This window comes from Citrus clementina, unplaced genomic scaffold (assembly GCF_000493195.1).
Source record: "Citrus clementina cultivar Clemenules unplaced genomic scaffold, Citrus_clementina_v1.0 scaffold_1, whole genome shotgun sequence".
Taxonomy (NCBI): domain Eukaryota; kingdom Viridiplantae; phylum Streptophyta; class Magnoliopsida; order Sapindales; family Rutaceae; genus Citrus; species Citrus x clementina.
Genome location: NW_006263303.1, coordinates 20990214 through 21010988, shown reverse-complemented (window position 1 = coordinate 21010988; position 20775 = coordinate 20990214). Strand labels below are relative to the sequence as shown.

General features: G+C 31.5%; 2 protein-coding genes across 3 annotated transcripts; one reads left to right on the top strand and one right to left on the bottom strand.

Annotated features, from left to right (window-relative positions):
• Positions 1 to 1716: 1716 nt before the first annotated feature.
• On the top strand, positions 1717 to 7908 carry LOC18054683 (gibberellin 2-beta-dioxygenase 8). Of its 2 annotated transcripts, none has more exons than XM_006452118.2 (5): positions 1717 to 1904; positions 2372 to 2482; positions 4351 to 4843; positions 7155 to 7476; positions 7568 to 7908. In XM_006452118.2, exons 3-5 carry the CDS (start codon positions 4404 to 4406, stop codon positions 7805 to 7807), a joined length of 1002 nt encoding a protein of 333 aa, XP_006452181.1. In that variant the 5' UTR covers positions 1717 to 1904; positions 2372 to 2482; positions 4351 to 4403; the 3' UTR covers positions 7808 to 7908. The 2 variants fall into 2 exon arrangements, with proteins under 2 accessions (XP_006452181.1, XP_024048081.1); XM_024192313.1 differs by having other exon boundaries at positions 4341 to 4843.
• A 5895-nt stretch (positions 7909 to 13803) lies between these two features.
• Positions 13804 to 16161, bottom strand: LOC18054682 (polyubiquitin). Its single transcript, XM_006452116.2, has 2 exons — positions 16072 to 16161; positions 13804 to 15412 (listed from the first exon to the last, which is right to left on the bottom strand). The coding sequence occupies exon 2, from the start codon at positions 15410 to 15412 to the stop codon at positions 14039 to 14041; it is 1374 nt and encodes a 457-aa protein (XP_006452179.1). The 5' UTR covers positions 16072 to 16161; the 3' UTR covers positions 13804 to 14038.
• Between the last annotated feature and the right edge of the window lie 4614 nt (positions 16162 to 20775).

The following is a 20775-nucleotide window of genomic DNA, read 5'->3' as shown; positions in this document are numbered from 1 at the left end:
CGTTGGTAGATATAATTGTGGGTGCAAAGAAAGAATATGTAAATATTTATTGAAAAAGATTCGGTGGAGGACAATCTGAAACCTAGAAAAGATTGCTGATCTAATCCAAAAAAAATATAATAATAAGCGACAAGTGATTACTAACAAAATCACGTGTCAAAAGCTCAAATGTAATAAGAACGGTTATAAAACGGCGTAAAAATATGAAGCAATAAGAAGGAATGACAAAGATTTAGATCTGAAATCAAATCTCCCGTCAAGTCCACTCTTTTTGCTCTATAAATACATACAAAAAAGAATGAGAAAGGATTTTTAGCCATTCTCTCATTGGCTAGAGAAAACTAAAATTTAAATTTTACTAAATACAAAGAACACACAAAGATAAACAAGAGCATTAGAGTGCCTTTGCAAGTACATGCTCGGGTAAAATTTGAGGAGAGACATCGATAACAAGAAGGAATTCTATTCACAGAGAACAATTAGATATAATTCAAACCGTTTCTTCATTTATATTATATATAGGTTTATTGAAGGATCAAAGATCCTTCAATATATAATGCATTTGATGAAAATATCATTTGGGTGCAAGTGCAACAATGAGGTATCACGTAATCATGTATAGTTTTCATTAAATTTTTATATTAATTAAAAAGAATTTTGGAGTTAAAGAAACAACTGAAGTACGAGTAATTAAAATCACTTCCACTAATAAATCATTCTTTGATTCATGAAGTTGAGGACCTAATTCTCTTTGTGAGTGTATAAAAATTTTGTTTGTTTTTTTTTTTTTTTTTTGTTTTTTGGAATGGAATTCTTTTAATAGAAGAACATTTTTGAATTGGACTATGACTTTTATATATCAAAGTAGATTTCGTTCTCACAACCGTTAAGATTGTATTTCAACTGTTACCAAACATATTAAGACTTTTGTTAATTGTAGACGCTGTAGAAGTGCAATATATATTAAACAATAAGCTATAAGAAAGTGCTTCCTCCGTATGTAGTGTTTTGTTTCTCCTCAAGATTCCCTAACTTCCAAATTCCGACAAAATTTTGTCTTGCTGATGGAAATGCTTTTGAAAATTAGGTTAGTAGTTCATTGACAATTGGCAATTTATTGGGTTGGGCCGTATGCATTGATAGCGAGGAGAGGAAAACGATGAGAGACTTGGCGGAATGAAGGCCAATTAATTGAAAATTTAAGATGAGAGAGAAATTCACTATGGTGATCATTTCAACTTAATTAAATAAAAATCTTTGGACTTTTCAGTTGAAGATACTTTATCAGTGACGAGATATTTTGCTTAGAAGAGACTGCTTCTGATAACTCCAACGATATGTAAAATACAAGAATTTATTTTTCTATGGACTTATTTTCTAATTTAGCTCAAAGACCAACAGAAAACAAACCGAAATTAGTGGGGACTTAATTAATATTTTACTTAGGGTTGCAATGATATTTTACATCGACCACCAGGAGGGAGAGGGGAAAAAAAAAATCACCGGTGACTTCAGTCCCTACTGGTCTCTTCATGGTTCCGTGAACGTTTTTTCTTGTTAATTACTTAGAGGTGCCCGTCCCTCTTTCCTTCAGACAGTTGTTTAGACACGTGTTATTTATTATAACCATAAATTGATGATCTCAAAAATCTGCAATGCGTATGCTTTACTAACGTTCAGAACTTTTATAAATGATCCCCTTGAATTCCAGAAACCCTAAATTACACAAACCATGGCATTTCAGATTCATTCTCTCTCTTTCAGCTGTCTCAAAATGTAACTCATCACGTTTCTGTTTTTCTTTACAGCAAATCATTACGTGCTTCTTCAAAAGGGCTTGTTTTGCTTCTGCTTCTTCTGTGTGATTATTTATTAAGAGGAAACCGTGGCATGGAATGAGTGAGGTGCTGATCATTTTGCATTTATCATAATTCTCTCTCTCGATCTTGACATGTTTCATTTGTTGGTTTCTAGAAAACTAAACCCTGAATTTTGTCTAGAAGGTCACTCAAGTGGGTAATTTCCTGTGCAAATCAACCACATATATAGCTATTATGCCGTTGGTTTTTGCTATAGTAATTATTACAATAATAATGCCTTTTTCGGATTTCTTCGCCTGAAATAAAATCTATTTTAATCAAACAGTCCAAACTATGTAGTAAAATGGTTTTAATTAGCTCCATGAATGTATTTCTCTGAGTGCCAACAAGGACATGTCTAAATGCATAAGTAAAAGCAATGAGCTTGCAGGTAAGGATTTTAATTATTATGTCGAACTTTACACCGTTATTGTTTTTTTTTTTTTTTGTGGAAAAGGGTTTCCTTTAATAAAATTGGTTAACTAATTAGTTGTTTCGGATATTGATTGTAGATATGAAATATATCTTGTTGCTCCTCCCCTAAGTTGATTTGTGTAAATCTCCAACTGCTAATATTTGTTCAGAGCCTGACGCGCGACATTGACAAAGCCATGGACGCATAGGTGAGGCAATTAGAGTTATATAATGTCAGATCAGTTAATAACCAATTGCCAATTACTTCTACATCTCTGTGTTTTGACCTAATTAATTTCCAAATTAAGTCTTTAAAATTTTTAAAAATTATTGAAGAGTCGAAAACTTCTAATTAAGGTGAAAATTCTGTTAATGGGATGAACAAGAAGGAAGGTTTTCTAATATGGACAAAGATGCATTTCTTTTGTTACTTATCAATTGACACCAAACTTTGTGTCTTGATAGTGAAAGTTCTTAAGTCTTGTGTGTATTTAGTTACCAACTCAAATCAGTTAGCCCTATAAACTTCTATATCAGAACATGCATTCAAAGAAATGTTGTAAAGACCGGATTAAAAAAAAAATTGAATTTTAACTTATATTCTTCTATGGAGTAATTTTCAAATAGAATTATTTTGGTAAGACAGTTTCGATAGACCAAAGAACAATTGAATTTTAATTGAAAATTCTTCACTCAGTAGAGAACATTATAATTATCTTGGACAATCATGTAGCACACTTATTATTAAACCTACAATTCTTTCTAAACCCTAAAAATTTATTTCTAACATCTTTAACCAAACATGGTTTATGGTGACCCTCTAAAAAAATTAAAGTAAAATATTGTAAAGATGGCCGTACTTTTTCTTTTTGATTTTCAGGCAAAAAAATGAAAGAAGAAAAAAAGGAAGAAAGAAAGAAAGAACTGTAAAGAGAGAGGAAACTACAATTAAAATCAATCAACTATTGAAGCTGCATACAGCAGCACCAAGAATCTTCTAACATCGTCCTTCTTTTTCTTCGTCATCTTCTTCTTTTTTTGCTTTTTTTTTTCCTTTGATGAGATGGCCCTTTTTTTGAGTTGGGCTAAAAAATTCATGCTTCTGGGGGATGCAAGAATCAATATTGAGCATATTATTCAATATTTCTATTTTATATAACCCTCAACTAAGCGAGAAGATTTCGCATATTATTTAATAAACCAAAACTAATAATTAAGCTTTTGTATAGAATTTGTTTATAAATACTTCATTTGATTCCATTTATTGTAAGTATATGCTTAATCTCTAATTTTTTTTTTTTTTTGGGGCTGTGCCTGATAATTTTCTTGGTGTTTTGAGTAAAATAATTTAAATGATTTAGGTTGGGACTTTTTGATATTTTAAGAATTTTATAAAATAAATCTTAATTTTTTAAATTTAGAAGATGAGTAAAGGAGAGGAAAGGTTGGTTGTACATTTCTGGATGGGAGTAATGCCTCCTTGCCGATTACTTTTTCTCTCTCCTGAGGATGGAATGGAAATAAATGAGTGGTATACTTAAAATAATATTTAGAGTGCAAATAGCCCCACCCAAATAATAAATAGAGGAATTTTTTAATTAAAAAAATTTAGGTGGAACACTCTCAATAGACTATCCAATAAAATTGTTTCAAATTTTCTGTCTCGTTATTATAATTACTATTATTGGTCAATTTCAAAATGACTGAATATATTTTGGTTAGATTGTACTCGATGATACGAGGATTAAGTTTTGTGTATGTCCAATTTGAATCTCTCTCCTTTTGGAGATATGTACAAAATATGGGAATTCTCAGTTAATACTCCAGCATCGAAGGATTTTTCCATAAGTGCATTTACCTTCACATAATTGTTTTACAAGATGCCATGACATAAACTTCAGATGTCATTATCTAAATAAGAATGTGATAGCTCATTCTATATGCATATTCATTTAAGAAAACTGCTCAAATGTTAGCTTATGAGGGAGTTTGCCAAGCTTATGTCTTTGGTCCCAGAAGTATTCTTATCCAACAAATGGGATTGTCTTACTATAAATTTATCTTTAGCACTTCACAGGCTTGAGTAGACAGCACTCCTGAGGCAGCACTAATCTCTGTTTCTTTATCTCCATGGATGATATAGAACCTCCATTTGAAGAAACTTACCCAACCCTCTTCCATAACTCTACTGCAAGAGCAAACGATAAGACGCTTTTCGCAGTGGATAAGGAATGTGAGCTTCCTTTGATTGATCTTGCTCGCTTAAATTTCTGGAGCTTTGACCAATGGATAGAAGAGATGGCTGAAGCTGCTTCTCAATGGGGTTTCTTCCAAGTTATGAATCATGGAATCCCACAGAAAGTCTTCGAAAGCATGCGAAAGGAGCAGATGAAGATCTTTCATCAGCCTTTCCGCAAGAAGTCTGAACAAAATTTCATGAATTTATCAGCTGATAGTTATAGGTGGGGAAACCCTAAGGCTACTAGTTTGAGGCAGTTTCTATGGTCAGAAGCTTTTCACATTCCGGTTGCTGACATTTCAAAACTGGAGGATGAAAGCATTAACCCCAGGTATTTACTACAATACGTAATTACTATTTCCTTACATTAATAATTTTGCTTTATTTGATTAACTGTTCGATTAATTCATATCTTTAGACCCTCTAGGATTTATCAATTATGACGGTAATTTTTCTGTAGGGGAATTTACTCTTAACTCCCGTCTTAATATTTATTGTCACCAAACATTTTCTATAAAATGCAACTAACATGTCGGGCTGTTTCTGGTATTTACCACACTTGCTTATAAAAGTAAAAGTAACATTATTTTTTGTGTTAATCTAAATACTTTATTAAGGGTAAAAACTCAATTAATCCCTAAATTTTTTAGGTTAGTGCATCCTGTATTTTTTAAAATATCTCAAAGTATCCTTGCCCTTAAATTATTGACATCCCTGTAGTTACTTTTTGTTTCTTTTGTCTTACTTTTACAATATTAACCTCTTACAATAATGTTTCTTTTTTTTATGAAATTAATTAAAAAAATAAATTATCAATTTAAACCCAAAAATAAAATAAAAACAAAAAGAATATATATTAATTTTTGTGAAAGTTTATGTATGTCTAGCCAAAATTAATTGTAAAAAAATTAAATTACCATTTTTTTGGACATTAGTTAAAAAAATTAATATATTAACTCTTCAGCAGAGTGTTCCAAAAGAAGTAATATATATTCATTGTGTTTCTATTTTATTTTGAGATTAAATTAGTAATTAAATATTTATTAATGTCCAAAAAATTATTGTAAGAGGATAATATTGTAAAATCAAGCCAAAAACAACAAAAAGTAACGGCAAAGGTGCTAATAATTTAATGTCGAGGATGTTTTAAAATATTTTTTAAAATATAGGAACTAAACGGGTACTAACCTCAAAATATAAGGAATAAATGAGTTTTTACCGAATTTATCAAATACAAGATGAGAAGTACACAAGAAAGTAGGGAGAAGGATTGCACAGAGGAATAAAATTCTTTCCTAATATGAGTTCTACTAAGTTTTTAAAGATTTTCTCCCATGAAAAATGAAAAATAAAAGACCCAAAAAAAAAAGAAGAAGTAAGCTTTTGATTAATTCCAATGATCTTTGAATATAGCTTCTTGAATCTGTGAATATAATGCAACGTACGTGACCACTACTTCTACCACACCTTTGCAGTACAGTAGGAATAAAATGACCACACGTAAACACCCAATGTCAAATTTACTTTACTACTACTGATAAAGGTGTCTTTGGCTAATTAATCATTTAAATGAATTAGAGAAAATAATATTAATTGTTTCGATGCCTCTTACAGTCTTAAGGTTTTGGTCCCATAATCACATGTCGATGCCTCATACATACCTAAGTTTTGTCAAATCTCTTAAATGATTTGTTGCATGTTTGTAGTTATCTCCTTCCTTTTTTGTTGGTGATGACCCATGAGTTCTTTGTTTTGATTTGGACTCCTATCGAATTATGAGGATCACAAATGTTAGATATTCCATGTAGGACATAAAACTTGAATCTAGAGACCAGAGACACACAAAGTACTTAGCTTTGGTATTCATTTCAATCTTATCAAACCGCTAAATGGTATTGGTAACTTTCAAACCTTATCCAAGTCATGTCATGTGCATGCTTGACATTATGTGTACTTTTTCAATCATTTGCACACTCTCCTCAGCATTCCATCCCTCGATACTTTCACGAGATTATGTGTACTTTTTCAAGCATGCAATGCATGTCCAAGAGGCTTCGATACATTAAGATAAGATGAATTTATTTTGGCTGCGGTAGATTTTGGTAGTTTTGATTAAGGGAGTATGACACTTATATCTAACCCTCTTCAGCATATTTTTACCATCCACTTTGGATTTTTTAACAAATTGAAATAGCCCATGTTGTCTTTGTCGAAAGGGAAAATTTAACCTTTTAACATATATATATATATATATATTTTAATGTTTCAGCACCGAAGACGACATGGGTTTAAATTTATAAGGAACTCAAAAAGTAATATACTATACTTGTATTAGTTGGAACAGATTGTTTGAAGTACAAGTAATGTATAATCAATCATTATGAGCAGTGATATTCAGTTAAAAAAAGGTTGAAAAAAAGGGGGGTAAATTAGTGCTGGTTCACTCATAAATCGGCAGCAATTTGTCAATTTTTTTATCAGTGGTTTGTCCGCTCTTAGAGTCTCTTTAGCATTCTTCAGTGCTATTTGTCATGTGTTAGGTGTTGACTGAATTTGAACTATTACACAATTTGCTGTGTGTATGTGATATAATTTAGTTATGTTGAGATCTTATTGCCTACGTTCTTCACCATCTTCTTCAGATCAAGTATCGGATTGTTTGCAACCAAAGCTGCAAATCTGGCTGAGAGGTTGGCTGAGTATTTAGCTCATAACTTGAGGATCAAGTCATCTTACTTTCGAGACAATTGCCTGCCAAGCTCCAGTTACCTTCGAATGAACAGATATCCTCCATGCCCGCCATCATTCGAGGTGTTGGGCCTGATACCTCACACTGATAGCGATTTTCTCACCCTTCTATACCAAGACCACGTGGGAGGATTGCAGCTGAAGAAAGATGGACGATGGCTTAGTGTTAAACCTAATCCTGATGTTCTAATTGTCAACGTTGGTGACTTATTTCAGGTAATTAAATTATAATTTGGTACTTATTCGGAATTTAATTAATTATAAAAACATTTGTAATGCGGCGTGCATATAATTTATGATATCTTAGGCATTGAGCAACGGAGTGTACAAGAGCGTTGAACACCGGGTGGTTTCGCATCCAAAAGTTGAAAGATATTCAGTGGCATATTTTTATTGTCCCTCATATGAAGCTGTGATTGAGAGTACTGAGAACATCATCAAGCCAGCAATCTATAGAAAATTTAGTTTCAGAGAATATAAACAACAAATCCAAGAGGATGTTCGAGCTACAGGCAACAAAGTAGGCCTCTCAAGGTTTCTCTTATAATCAAAACATATTTAATTTGCACTTTGTCAAAGATTTAAGAGGCTTATAGGTAAAATTAAGAATGTAAGAATGTAAAGTAACGGAGTATTGTAGTCATAAAAAAATTCTGGTCCTAATTTAGGTTAATTATAAATAAAAATAAACTCCACGTTATAATAATTTATAATTTTTCTAGTTCTTGTTTTAAAGAAGTTGTCTCTAAATAGTAATAATTATCTGTATATTACAAAAAATATAGAGTGATGATAGATTTACAAGCTCTTATATGAATTAATGTGACCTAAATTCATTAGTTGGATGAAAATACAAAATAATAAAAATAAATCGTGTAAGCCAAAAACTATTTGATCTAACCAATTGAATTATACTTTGTATAAAATGAATTTGTACAAAAGTTTTTAGCTCTATCATTACTAAAATATATACACTTTTACATTAACTTATAGGTACATAATCACTTGCTATCATGGACACCTTCTTGTTCTTGTTGATGTCAAAATATTTCTACCTTATCTACTAGTTAATTTAATGTAGCAAATACTTTACTTCTATATCACTTGCACTGAGATTAACCATGTCATCGTGTAAGCCAAGAACTATTTGATCTAACCAATTGAATTATACTTTGAATAAAATAAATTTATACAAAAGTTTATAACTCTATCATTACTAAAATATATACGCTTTTACATTAACTTATAGGTACATAATCACTTGCTATCATGGACACCTTCTTGTTGACGTCAAAATATTTCTATCTTATCTACTAGTTAATTTAATGTAGCAAATACTTTATCTCTATATCACTTGCACTAAGATTAACCATGTCAAAAAAAAAAAGCTGTCATTACACTTCTATTAAGTTATAACTTCCTCATTGTAATAAATTAATTTGGTCCCAATATTATGACTATAGAGAGGTTTTACTGTAGAAAATATGATTTTGAAGGAAATAAATCATGAAACTATGAAAATGTTGTTAACTGTTACCATAAGCCATTTGGTAACTTTCTAATACTAATGACAATTTTGTAATACAATGACATATTTTCCTTTCAATTAGACCAATAGTAACATTTTTTTTTTTTGGTAATAGGTTCAAGTAGTAATAACATTTTAGCCTCCTAAAAATTTTAATTTATTCAGTACATATATAGTTTAAACATTTATAAATTAAGTCTCCAATTGTAATTAAAGAAGAGAAAAAAGTATTGAAGAATCAGCATCCTCTCGTAATCTGATCATCTCCTGAGCAATTTTCATTCACGTTATTGGTGGTTAATAAATTGAAAAAATAAAGATAGTTAAATACTAAATATACACTAGCAATAAAAAAAATAGGTGGCACAATATATTTAAAAGATTAGGAGAGCTTAGACCAAAGGGTAATTTTATCCTACAGCACTAGTCTAGCCCACACTTATGTCCTTCTATATGCCAGCAATTTAACTCTTCTCCTATACTATGTCGTTCTTTTCTATGGATGGTATTATGGTAATTTTATTCTTTTGAAATTATTAAAATCTACAAATACATTATAATCTAGAATCAATTGAAAGTCAATACATATATTTTATAGTATAATTCAAAAATCTACAATAATAATTTTAAAATTTAATCCTATAAATATATAAAGAGCTCTAATTTGATTAAAATTAGAGAAAATATGACTCGTGAGAGTTTGAACCCACCATATATATTCAAGAATGTGGATTACCACTTAATTAAAAACCTAATGGCACACGGATGGTAATTCAATTGAAAACTTGGTTTAATTTCAATTATTATTGTTGTTGTAAAGAAGTTGACCTAATATGAATCTAGGTCATGACTCATGCATTTGTATTTTCTTAAGGATAAGCTTCATTACATTTTCCCTACCTTATATTGACTTTTTTTCCTTTTTTTTTTAAATAATATTTCCCTCACTCCAACGAGGTTTCTTTAAAAACAAGAAAGGTCATGACTCAAGAGAGGACGAGTGGCTAACTATGCATGACGATCGATGTGATATATTAATCGGTATTATCACATATAGGCCCCTCTCTCCTCTTCCAACATTTGTTATCATTCAATGGGGTCTTACTCCTCAAAAAAAAAAAAAAAAAAAAAATGGGGTCCTACTCGACCAAACCCATGCGCTCGCGTTGGCGACGGCATGCGGGCACGGGATCGTGTTCTTTGTTGGGGACTCGCATGCTTTTCTCCCAAAAAAATTGGATAAAATAATAAAAGTAGATCTATATTTTTTTCTCTTAAAATAAATATTTGTCTAATGACAAAACGTAAACATTTAAAATTGAATGATAGAAGAAATATAAGTTTCTGAATGATGATGTTTTATTGAATTTAGTTTGAATTAAGAAAATTAGAATTTTAGACCCCCTTATATAACAATGCTGAATATCATTAATTTACCAAAATAGATAAATTCGAAATATTATTTTATAATTAAATTCTCCTAATCTAAGTAAGAAAAGTAAAATGAATGGTGTCCAAATATGATATTTAGAAAAAAATAAAAATCATAAATGAAACAGGAAAAATAAGAAAAATATATTAAAACTGAAAAAATAACTAAAAAAGAAGTGAAATTTTTAGATGGACAATGGGACAGAACGGCGCAAGCGATTCCAAGTATGGTTTGTCTCATTACAAATTTTTGAAATGATATATTATGAAATAGGACACCTGTAACCCCATTTATACCCTTTGAAAAGTACCCTACTCATAACATGCAATCATCCTACATCATCTATTTTTTATAATGATAATTATAAAATACCCATTATTATGATTTTAATATTTACAGTAGGTTCTCTTTTAAACTGGCATGTACCAATAGTATCTGTTTCATCCTTAGTACGTGGCATTTGGAACCTAAAGAAAATTCGAAGCTTAAAAAATTTGGAAGATTAGACTCATGTTCCATAAATATTTGGGAAAGAAAAAATAATAATTTGAATGTAATAACACAAATACACCTGGTTAACATTTGTTTACTTTAATTGTCTCACGTGACATCCTTCCTCATGTATCTCATGATACGTTTTAATAGAATGTAGACTACTTAGGTGCTTTATTTGATAAGTGTTAATAATTGTAATCTCTTTAGAAGTCTATAGTTTTACGTGATAAATACAATCATAGGATTAGATCAATCTGCACATTTTGTATTTATATCAAAAGGCTCGGCTTTACAACGATTATGCGTTGAATATGACTTTCTCTCAGAATGAGTGCTAACGATTCAATGAGAAGCTAACAATTAGAAAGGAGGGGAACAATTAGAAAGCTAACGATTCATAAGGAGGGAAAAAAAAAAATCAGCAGAACTCCCTCGTGTTTTAAAAATCCATCCAAATTAGAAAAAGCACTATAAATATAAGTATCTCTAATGCTGCTAAACTATTCATTAAAATTTTTGTTTCATTTTTGGGAACGTTGAAGTGTTGCCCTGTTCATTATTAATACCCAGAAAACACATACAAACTAGATCAGAAACGCATGGGCTAGTTTGTATTTTATTATCAAATTAATTCAATCATCAAAAAGTATTTGTTGAGTATTTGTCATTTCAGCAGGGGTGAACTGGCATTTGTCAAAAAAAAAAAAAACCTAAAGTCGATTGACAGTTATCACAACTGTCCAATTTCTATCCATTTATCCAAGGGCCCGTATCGATTTTGGTGCATGGTGCATGGTGCAGCTGCAGCTAATGCACCCTCGGGCGCTGGCGGAGCCATTAAGGTAGTGCCCCACTCAGTCCAAAAACTGTCTTCTTGTTCCGTTCATTTGATTTTTCTGACTATGCGATTGTCTTTTTCGGCAGCTCCCACCAATGTTGAACCGCTGGGAGCATGTTGATCTTGGTTCACGCGTACATGACCAGCATGGTTACGGGTGCACTGAGTGGCTAGCAAAATGTTCTGTACTGTATAGATTGCTAGCTAGCTTATTGTATGATATGATGTGATGAGATCACCACCAGATAAGCTACAGACTTAATTTGTTTTTGTTTTCTTTGTTGCCGACCACTGCCACGGTGAAAGAAGTAGTCTCATCAGTTGGCCAAGTGGCCCGAAACAAACACTGCTTATTTTTACGAATTTAATTGTAGCCATATGCCATTCTCTAAAAGACAAGTAGCCTCATCAGTCATCAGTTGCCAAGTGGCCGGAAACAAACACTGCTTACTTTTATGAATTAAGTGTAGCCATATGTCGTATTCAGGGCGGGGCTCAAGGGAAAATTGGGTCAAATTTAAGGGCTGAGCTATGTTACAAGTGTAGTACTTATTAAATTTACTTAGATCTATTATTACACCCTCCATCTAAATAAGTTTAATAATTTATTACAATTGTAGTATGGTATTACAGTTATAATATAGTCGGACCCCAAATTTAAGTTTTTATTTTTTTATTATATTTTAATGATTTAATGAATTTTAGTGGGTTTGGTTTATTTATTTTTTATTATCAGTAAAATTATAATATTATTTAATATATAAATTTTATACATTAATTGTGTAAGGATCAATATAGACATTTTACATTAACTTTTCATATTTTATTCAAAAACTATACACTTTTTAAAAATTCTACAGAGGCCATGGCATCCTCTAGTCTTATATGACCTTTGCCCCTGACTCGTAATATCCTAAAGCACTATGTTTTTCGATTCTCCCATAATCTAAACTTTTCTTTAATAAAATTCACTTGGAGTATTAATAGTTAATTAAATAAAAAATAGTTAAATCTTGTTCTTTAAGCCATTTTCTCTAAAGAACATATGATATAAGATCTTTAAAAGTTTGAAAAAAAACTCAAATTAAGAGTGTATCGTATTCTTTAATTTTTTTTCTCCATTTTTCTTTCTAATTAATTGAATTGGTGTGTTTTTGCTTTTTTTGGGGGGGGGGGGGGGTGTTTAATAATACATTTAAGAATAACAATTTTAACCCCAAGCTTGCAAATTCTCTCCTACCCACCCACTAGGGGTAATTTTACAGATAACGCGCAAATTTGATAATACAAACTAAAACTCATTGTGGGTAGTGGACGACTTTAGTAAAGAGAGGAGATGCGACGAAAGTATTCACTAACTCGCATTATTTTTTTACTTTTAAATTACTTACTATTCAGTAATAGTGAGGAAAATCAATTGATAGTTTGATGTTATCTTTTCATTCTATTATATGTTTTTGTTAATTAATTGATGTATCGTTGATTTCTTTTTCTTGCAATCGTAATTGGTTTGACTGATATTTATCTCTGAATAGCACATTCCAGTTCTTAAATCTGATCCTTCTTGATCTGCTTAGTTAACTCAGACTCAATACTGAGAGTAAGTCTTGCATTGCATGGCGAGATGCAGCTGAAATTGCAAAATTAAAGATCTTGTTAGTAAGTTATACATTCTTTGTAGAGGTACAAACATTTATTCACCAAGATTAATCAGCCCAAAGCATTTGATCTAGTATTGCATTCATGGTTTATCGGTCTTGTTTTAAGATGCGTGCACAAAAAATATATAAAGGAGCGATTCTTCTTCTATTAAGCGACTAATGGAGTTCATTGTACAAATTAGAAGGTAGATTGGCTGGGAAAATGGTGATAGGGATAAATGCAAGAAGATTTCTCAAGCTGTCAAGACAATACCAAACGTAAAATTCGTAAGTAATTTATCTTTCCTGGCGGCCAGCGGCCAGATTTTGAATATGCAATGGTACACGGTTTCAGGCTTCATTTGTAAAACCAGCGATGGAAAAGTTTTAAAGGGCTGATGAAAATAGGCTAAATTAGGCAAACATTTGAGCCCTCGGGATTTTGTTTTTCCGAGAGTTTTCCCTCACCATCATCACCAAATTGTCGTTATATAAGGGGATTGATTGATGCTTCCCCAACTCCATTAGAATTTAGAAGAAAATGCAGATAGATTTACACTGTTTAATTGAAACAAATCGAAACACCAACACACACATCAAACAAGAAATGGGCGATCAACCAATATAAGTACTGCACATTAAACATGTATTTATTCAAGAAAAAGATTCTTAGATATTATAATGGGACGTTAGTGGGACCATATCAATATCTTAGAAACAGAGTTCAACTACCACAACCAAAATAAACTTCAAATAGTTATTTAAGCCATTTCACCAATAGCAAGCAAACATTAACCAAGACAAACCGAAGCAAATAAGACACACACACACCCAGATGACCAAACTCAGAAACCTCCACGGAGACGGAGCACAAGATGCAGAGTGGACTCCTTCTGGATGTTGTAATCAGCAAGAGTCCTTCCATCCTCAAGTTGTTTTCCAGCAAAGATCAACCTCTGCTGGTCTGGGGGAATCCCCTCCTTATCCTGGATCTTAGCCTTCACATTGTCAATTGTGTCCGAACTCTCAACCTCCAATGTGATGGTTTTCCCAGTGAGTGTCTTCACAAAAATCTGCATACCACCACGGAGGCGAAGAACCAAGTGAAGAGTGGATTCTTTCTGGATGTTATAGTCTGCAAGAGTCCTTCCATCTTCAAGCTGCTTTCCAGCAAAAATGAGCCTCTGCTGATCTGGTGGGATACCCTCCTTGTCCTGAATTTTTGCTTTCACGTTGTCGATGGTGTCAGAACTTTCAACCTCAAGAGTAATTGTTTTTCCGGTGAGGGTTTTCACAAAGATCTGCATGCCACCACGGAGACGAAGCACCAAATGGAGGGTTGACTCCTTCTGGATGTTGTAGTCAGCAAGAGTACGACCATCTTCAAGTTGTTTGCCGGCAAAGATTAACCTCTGTTGATCAGGTGGGATGCCCTCCTTGTCCTGTATCTTGGCCTTGACATTGTCGATCGTGTCAGAGCTTTCAACCTCCAAAGTTATAGTCTTACCAGTCAGGGTTTTCACAAAAATCTGCATGCCACCCCTGAGACGGAGGACCAAATGAAGGGTTGATTCCTTCTGGATGTTGTAGTCTGCAAGTGTGCGTCCATCCTCTAGTTGTTTACCGGCAAAGATGAGCCTTTGCTGGTCTGGTGGGATCCCTTCCTTATCCTGAATTTTGGCTTTGACATTGTCAATGGTGTCGGAGCTTTCCACCTCAAGGGTGATAGTCTTTCCAGTGAGGGTCTTTACAAAGATCTGCATACCACCACGGAGACGGAGGACCAAGTGGAGGGTTGACTCCTTCTGGATGTTATAATCAGCAAGTGTGCGACCATCCTCGAGCTGTTTACCGGCAAAGATAAGCCTCTGTTGGTCTGGTGGGATCCCTTCCTTGTCTTGAATCTTGGCTTTCACATTGTCAATGGTGTCGGAGCTTTCCACCTCAAGAGTAATCGTCTTGCCAGTGAGGGTCTTTACAAAGATCTGCATACCACCCCTAAGTCGAAGGACCAAGTGGAGGGTTGATTCCTTCTGGATATTATAGTCAGCGAGTGTGCGACCATCCTCGAGCTGTTTACCAGCAAAGATAAGCCTCTGCTGATCTGGTGGGATCCCTTCCTTGTCCTGGATCTTGGCTTTTACATTATCAATGGTGTCGGAGCTTTCAACCTCAAGGGTTATTGTCTTGCCGGTGAGAGTTTTCACAAAGATTTGCATCTGCTGGACCAAAGAAACACCACATCAGAATAAATCCATACAAAACAATCAAAACAATCAAACCAAACAAACAATATTAACATAACCAACGACACAGAGTTGTGTTAGACGTAGTCACTACATAATTCAAAGACACTTTCGGGCAGGTCTCTCAAGGAAAAACTAACAGAAAATTTAGAAAAGTTGTAGATCTCTAGATAGATCAAAAAATAGAAAAGAGATTTTCAAGAACGATCAATCATAAGTAAAGATTTCGGCATACCTTTTTCTTTGTTAATTATTTTTTTTTCACAAGTCTCATAGAATTACAAGATACGCCTAAAATTAACACCAAAAAATTCAAAATTATCTCCGAAAGAGCACTATAACACCATTAAATCAAAACCCTAGATAGAATCAACGAGGCTGATTTGAGTGTTAAATCGCCATAATTATAACCTCAAACAACAAATAAGCGATCGCCTACAAAAGTTTACAGCTAATGAAAAGCTTATAAATAGCATATCACCATATCAAGATAAACAATAATAACTAAAAAAAAAAATCTACGAATTAATCGACAAAGCACGACATAATAGCAGCTAGAATAATCGGTAAAATAAATATTAATTTTAAAAAAAAACCAAAATGCTAAAGAGATGAATTATAATCATTATTACCTTGACAGAGAGAACAGAAGGAGGCCTTTTATCGAATTAAAGGTGAAGATAATCTGAGAAACGGTGGGGAGCCGAGGTTCGAGGTCCTCCATTTTATAGTCGTGATTGACAATTAAAATGACGAGATTGCCCAAATTCCATCCACCACATTGATGCCACGTCTTTAACATTCGGTGTCCCTTTCCTGGCCCACACGCCAATAGTAGTTTCGCAAAACCGTTGGCTGATCGGAAGAGGCGGATATCTTTCAGATTTTAGGATATTGTTTAGCATTCAAGTCACGCGCTTCGATACGAGTGTGCCACACCTCACACGGTAGCTCATCATTCTAATTTTCTATTTGTATATTTGTGGATTATTTTTAACGATTTAAAGTTATCTTAAAAAAAATGTTAAATAAGTTTTTCTGAGAAGAACATCTGCGAAAATTTAAAGATTCCTATAACAGCATTTCTGATAATAAAATCCAAATTTTTTTTTCAATTTGTAATTTTAAGTTTTTGAGCTGGATGAAAGTGAAAACTACTCAACCAAAATTATAAGAATCACTCTAGTAGCGTAATTGAATTAATCATAAATAAATATAGTGATTTAGGAATAAGAGGGAAATTTTACAATCACTAAAAAAATATAAAATTGAAAACTCTCAATTAGGTTGATAATCCGTGTTGATAATTTATGACAATTTTCAATAAAAGTATCATGGAGATTTATTGATAAAGCCAAAAAAAAAAAAAAAAAATAGAGTTAAGAATATTTAATCAAGCTACTAACTTCAATAATATCATGCTAGGTTAGTTAGTTGGTAAAAGTGATTAATTTTTTAATATTCCAGTATCTTTTTTTTTTTTTAACATAGAAAATAAAATGATTGCCGTACTCCAAATTCATAACTCATACAACACACACTCTACACACAATACACTACTCAATCAAATTACCATAGTCCATTACAACAAATCAAGGGTGGCTTTAACTATAGGCAAACAAGGCGATTGCCTAAATCCCTATATTTTTTTAAGGCTTCATTTTTTTTCGTATTTTTGAATAATTCTTTAATTAATAAAGATCTTTTTTTTTTAATTATGTATTGTAGAAAAGCCTATTAGACATCTTTATAATTAAGAGTTATACCACAATTAAGAATTTTTTTTTATAGAAAATCAATATTTGGTAACCTTAATGTTCAAGAGATATAATTAATAAAATTGTTTAGTCATTAATTCATTCATTATTAGTTTTTCCAAAAAAAAAATTTACCTTTTAAGTTTCCTAAAAAAAATAAATTCTTTAACTTTTAATATTCCTTTTAATTTCCATTAAAACCTTGTAATATAAAAAATCAATAGATAAATAGATTTCTTGCTCTCTTTTTTTACAAAGAGAATTATTACATTCATTGATTCATTTAAAAAAGAAAAAAATTAGTTTCTTAAAATATGAAGTGCATATCTATTATTTGATAATCAATTCATCATCTCAACTTTTTGCTAAATATTCTACTTAAAAATAATATTGTTTTTATTTATTTGTTGTTTATTTTTGTTATAATTTTAATAGAAGTAAAAAAGATATCTTCTTGGTGTTTTTTTAGGTTTGGTTTTTGAAAATTTTTAAGATCTTTTTTATTACTATTAAAATTCAAGAGTTAAAAGTTGAATGAATTTTTTAGTCTTTTATATTTCTTCGAGTATTAAACTTACAAAATAAAAAAGGCCCCACAAAAAAATTTTACCTAAGGCCCCATATATTCTAAAACCGGCCTTGCAACAAATAATCATTAAATTACTTTATTATATTGTGATAGGAGAAAAAATTGTGCAAACGAAGTATCAATAAAGGATATTTCCTACTCTATATACTAACAATAAATTCAATTTTTATTTGAGATGGCACTTAGCTATTTTAACTACCCTCCACGTAAAATTTGGATGTGCTAATTAATATATTAATTAAATTACTGCTGTGATCGATCTGCAGATAACAAAAGTTAAACCTCATGACCACTTTATATGATTAGAGAAAACAAGCCATAGATTAAAGAGCATATAAACACAACTCAAACAAAAAATTGAAAAAGGAAAATAAACTCCACCGAAGATAAAGGGGAAAGTTGGACTCAAATTAAAGCAACTAAATTATAAGCTTATAATCTAATTAATCAAATTCTCATTTCTTGCTTATAATTGAAGCAACTAGATTATCACTTTCTTCATGTATATATTAGCTGTTATTACATTAACGTATTAGCTGCATATCCGTGGCTGTGAACTCAATTAAAAATTAATACGTGGCTTATTGCGTGATTTATAAATTACTCTTTCATGATTTATAAATTAAAGTAGTAATAACATTTTAGCCTCCTAACAATTTTAATTTATTCAATACATAAATAGTTTAAACATTTATAAATTAAGTTTCAAACTCTAATTAAAGAAGAAAAAAATATTGAAGAATCAGCATCCTCTCCTAATCTAATCATCTCTTGAGCAATTTTCATTCACGTTATTGGTGGTTAATAAATTGAAAAAATAAAGATGGTAAAATAGTAAATATAAAGGTGGTAAAATACTAAATATACACTAGCAATAAAAGATAGGTGGCAAAATATATCTAAAAAATTAGGAGAGCTTAGACAGAGGGGTAATTTTATCCTACAACACTAGTCTAGCCCACCATTAGTCTTTCTATATGCTAGCAATTTGACTCTTCTCCTATACTCTATGTCGTTCTTTTCTATGGATGATATTATGGTAATTTTATTCTTTTGAAACTATTAAAATCTACAAATACATTATAATCTGGAATCAATTGAATGTTAATATATATATATTTCATAGTATACTTCAAAAATCTACAATAATAATTTTAAAATTTAATCGTACAAATATGTAAAGAGGTGTTTAATTTTATTAAAATTTGAGACAATATGACTCGTGAGAGCTTGAAACTATGATATGTATTCAAGGATGTGGATTACCATTGAATTAAAAACCTAATAGCACACGGATGGTAATTCAATTGAAAACTTGGTTTAATTTCAATTATTATTATTGTTGTAAAGAAATTGACCTAATATGAATCTAGGTCATGACTGATGCATTTGTATTTTCTTAAGGATAGGCTTCATTACATTTTCCCTACCTTATATTGACTTTTTTTTTTATTTAAATAATATTTCCCTCACTCCAACGAGGTTTCTTTAAAAACAAGAAAGCTCATGACTACGAGTGGCCAACTATGCATGATGATTGATGTGATATATTAATCGGTATTATCACCTATAGGCCCCTCTCTCCTCTTCCAACATTTGTTATCATTCAATGGGGTCTTACTCTCTTTTTTCTTTTAATTCTGTTATACACAAATTATTACTGATATTATATCAACATTATAATTATAATATTTATAATCGTATAAAAAATAACTGGGACCACCGCCTTACATTAACACATTGAAGTATTTGCCCAAATACTTTAAACTCTCTCTAATATTCGAGAGGTGCCTATTCCACTCACATTTTGTAAGGGAGAGATTGTCTCCACTCAATTAATTGATAATTGAGGTAGAACTGAAACTAATCTCCATAATACTCTTATGGAGACTCGAACCCTTGCACTCAACATTGTAAGTGCAAGACTTCTCCCATTGGACCAAAGGCCCATTGGTCATGGGGTCTTACTCGACCAAACCAATGTGCTCACGTTGGCGACGACATGCGGGCACGGGATCGTGTTCTTTGTTGGGGACTCCTATGCTTTTCTCACGATAAAAAATTGGATAAAATACTAAAAGTAGATATATATATATATTTTTCTCTAATATAAGTAAAATAAATATTTATCTAATGACAAAACGGAAACGTTTAAAATTGAATGATAGAAAAAATATAAGTTTTTTGATAATGATGTTTTATTGAATTTAGTTTGAATTAACAAAACTAGAGTTTTAGACCCCTTATATAATAATACTAAATATCACAAATTTACCAAAATAGGAAAATTCAGAATATTATTTCATAATTAAATTCTCCTAGTCTAAGTAAGAAAAGCAAAATGAAGGGTGTCCAAATTCGATATCTAGAAAAAAAAATCCTAAAACAAACAAGAAAAAAAATTAAAACTGAAAAATGACTAGAAAATAAGTGGAATTTTTTGGCTGGACAATAGGGTAAGAATGGCGCAAGCGATTATAGATTTGGTTCGTCTCATCACAAGTTTCAAAATAGCATGTTATACATAATAAAAAGGATATCTGTGATTCAAGTTATGCCATTCGGAAAGTATCTTACTCGTAACAACAACCATCCTACATTATCTAGTTTTTATAAAGATAATTAGAAAATACCCACTTTTATGATTTTAATATTTACAGTAGGTTTTAAAATGGCATTTAGCAATAGTATCTCTTTCATCCATAGTACATGGCATTTGAAGCCAAAAGAAAATTCCAAACTTAAAAAATTTGGAAGATTAAACTCATGTTCCTTAAATCTTTGGGAAAGAAAAAGAAAATAATTTGAATGTAATAACACAACTACATCTGGTTAACAATCGTTTGCTTCAATTATCTCAGATGACATCCTTCGTCATGTATGTCATGATACGTTTTAATAGATTGTAGAACACTTAAGTGCTTTTATCTAATTATAATCTCTTTAGAAGTTCATAGTTTTATGTGATAAACACAATAATAGGATTGGAG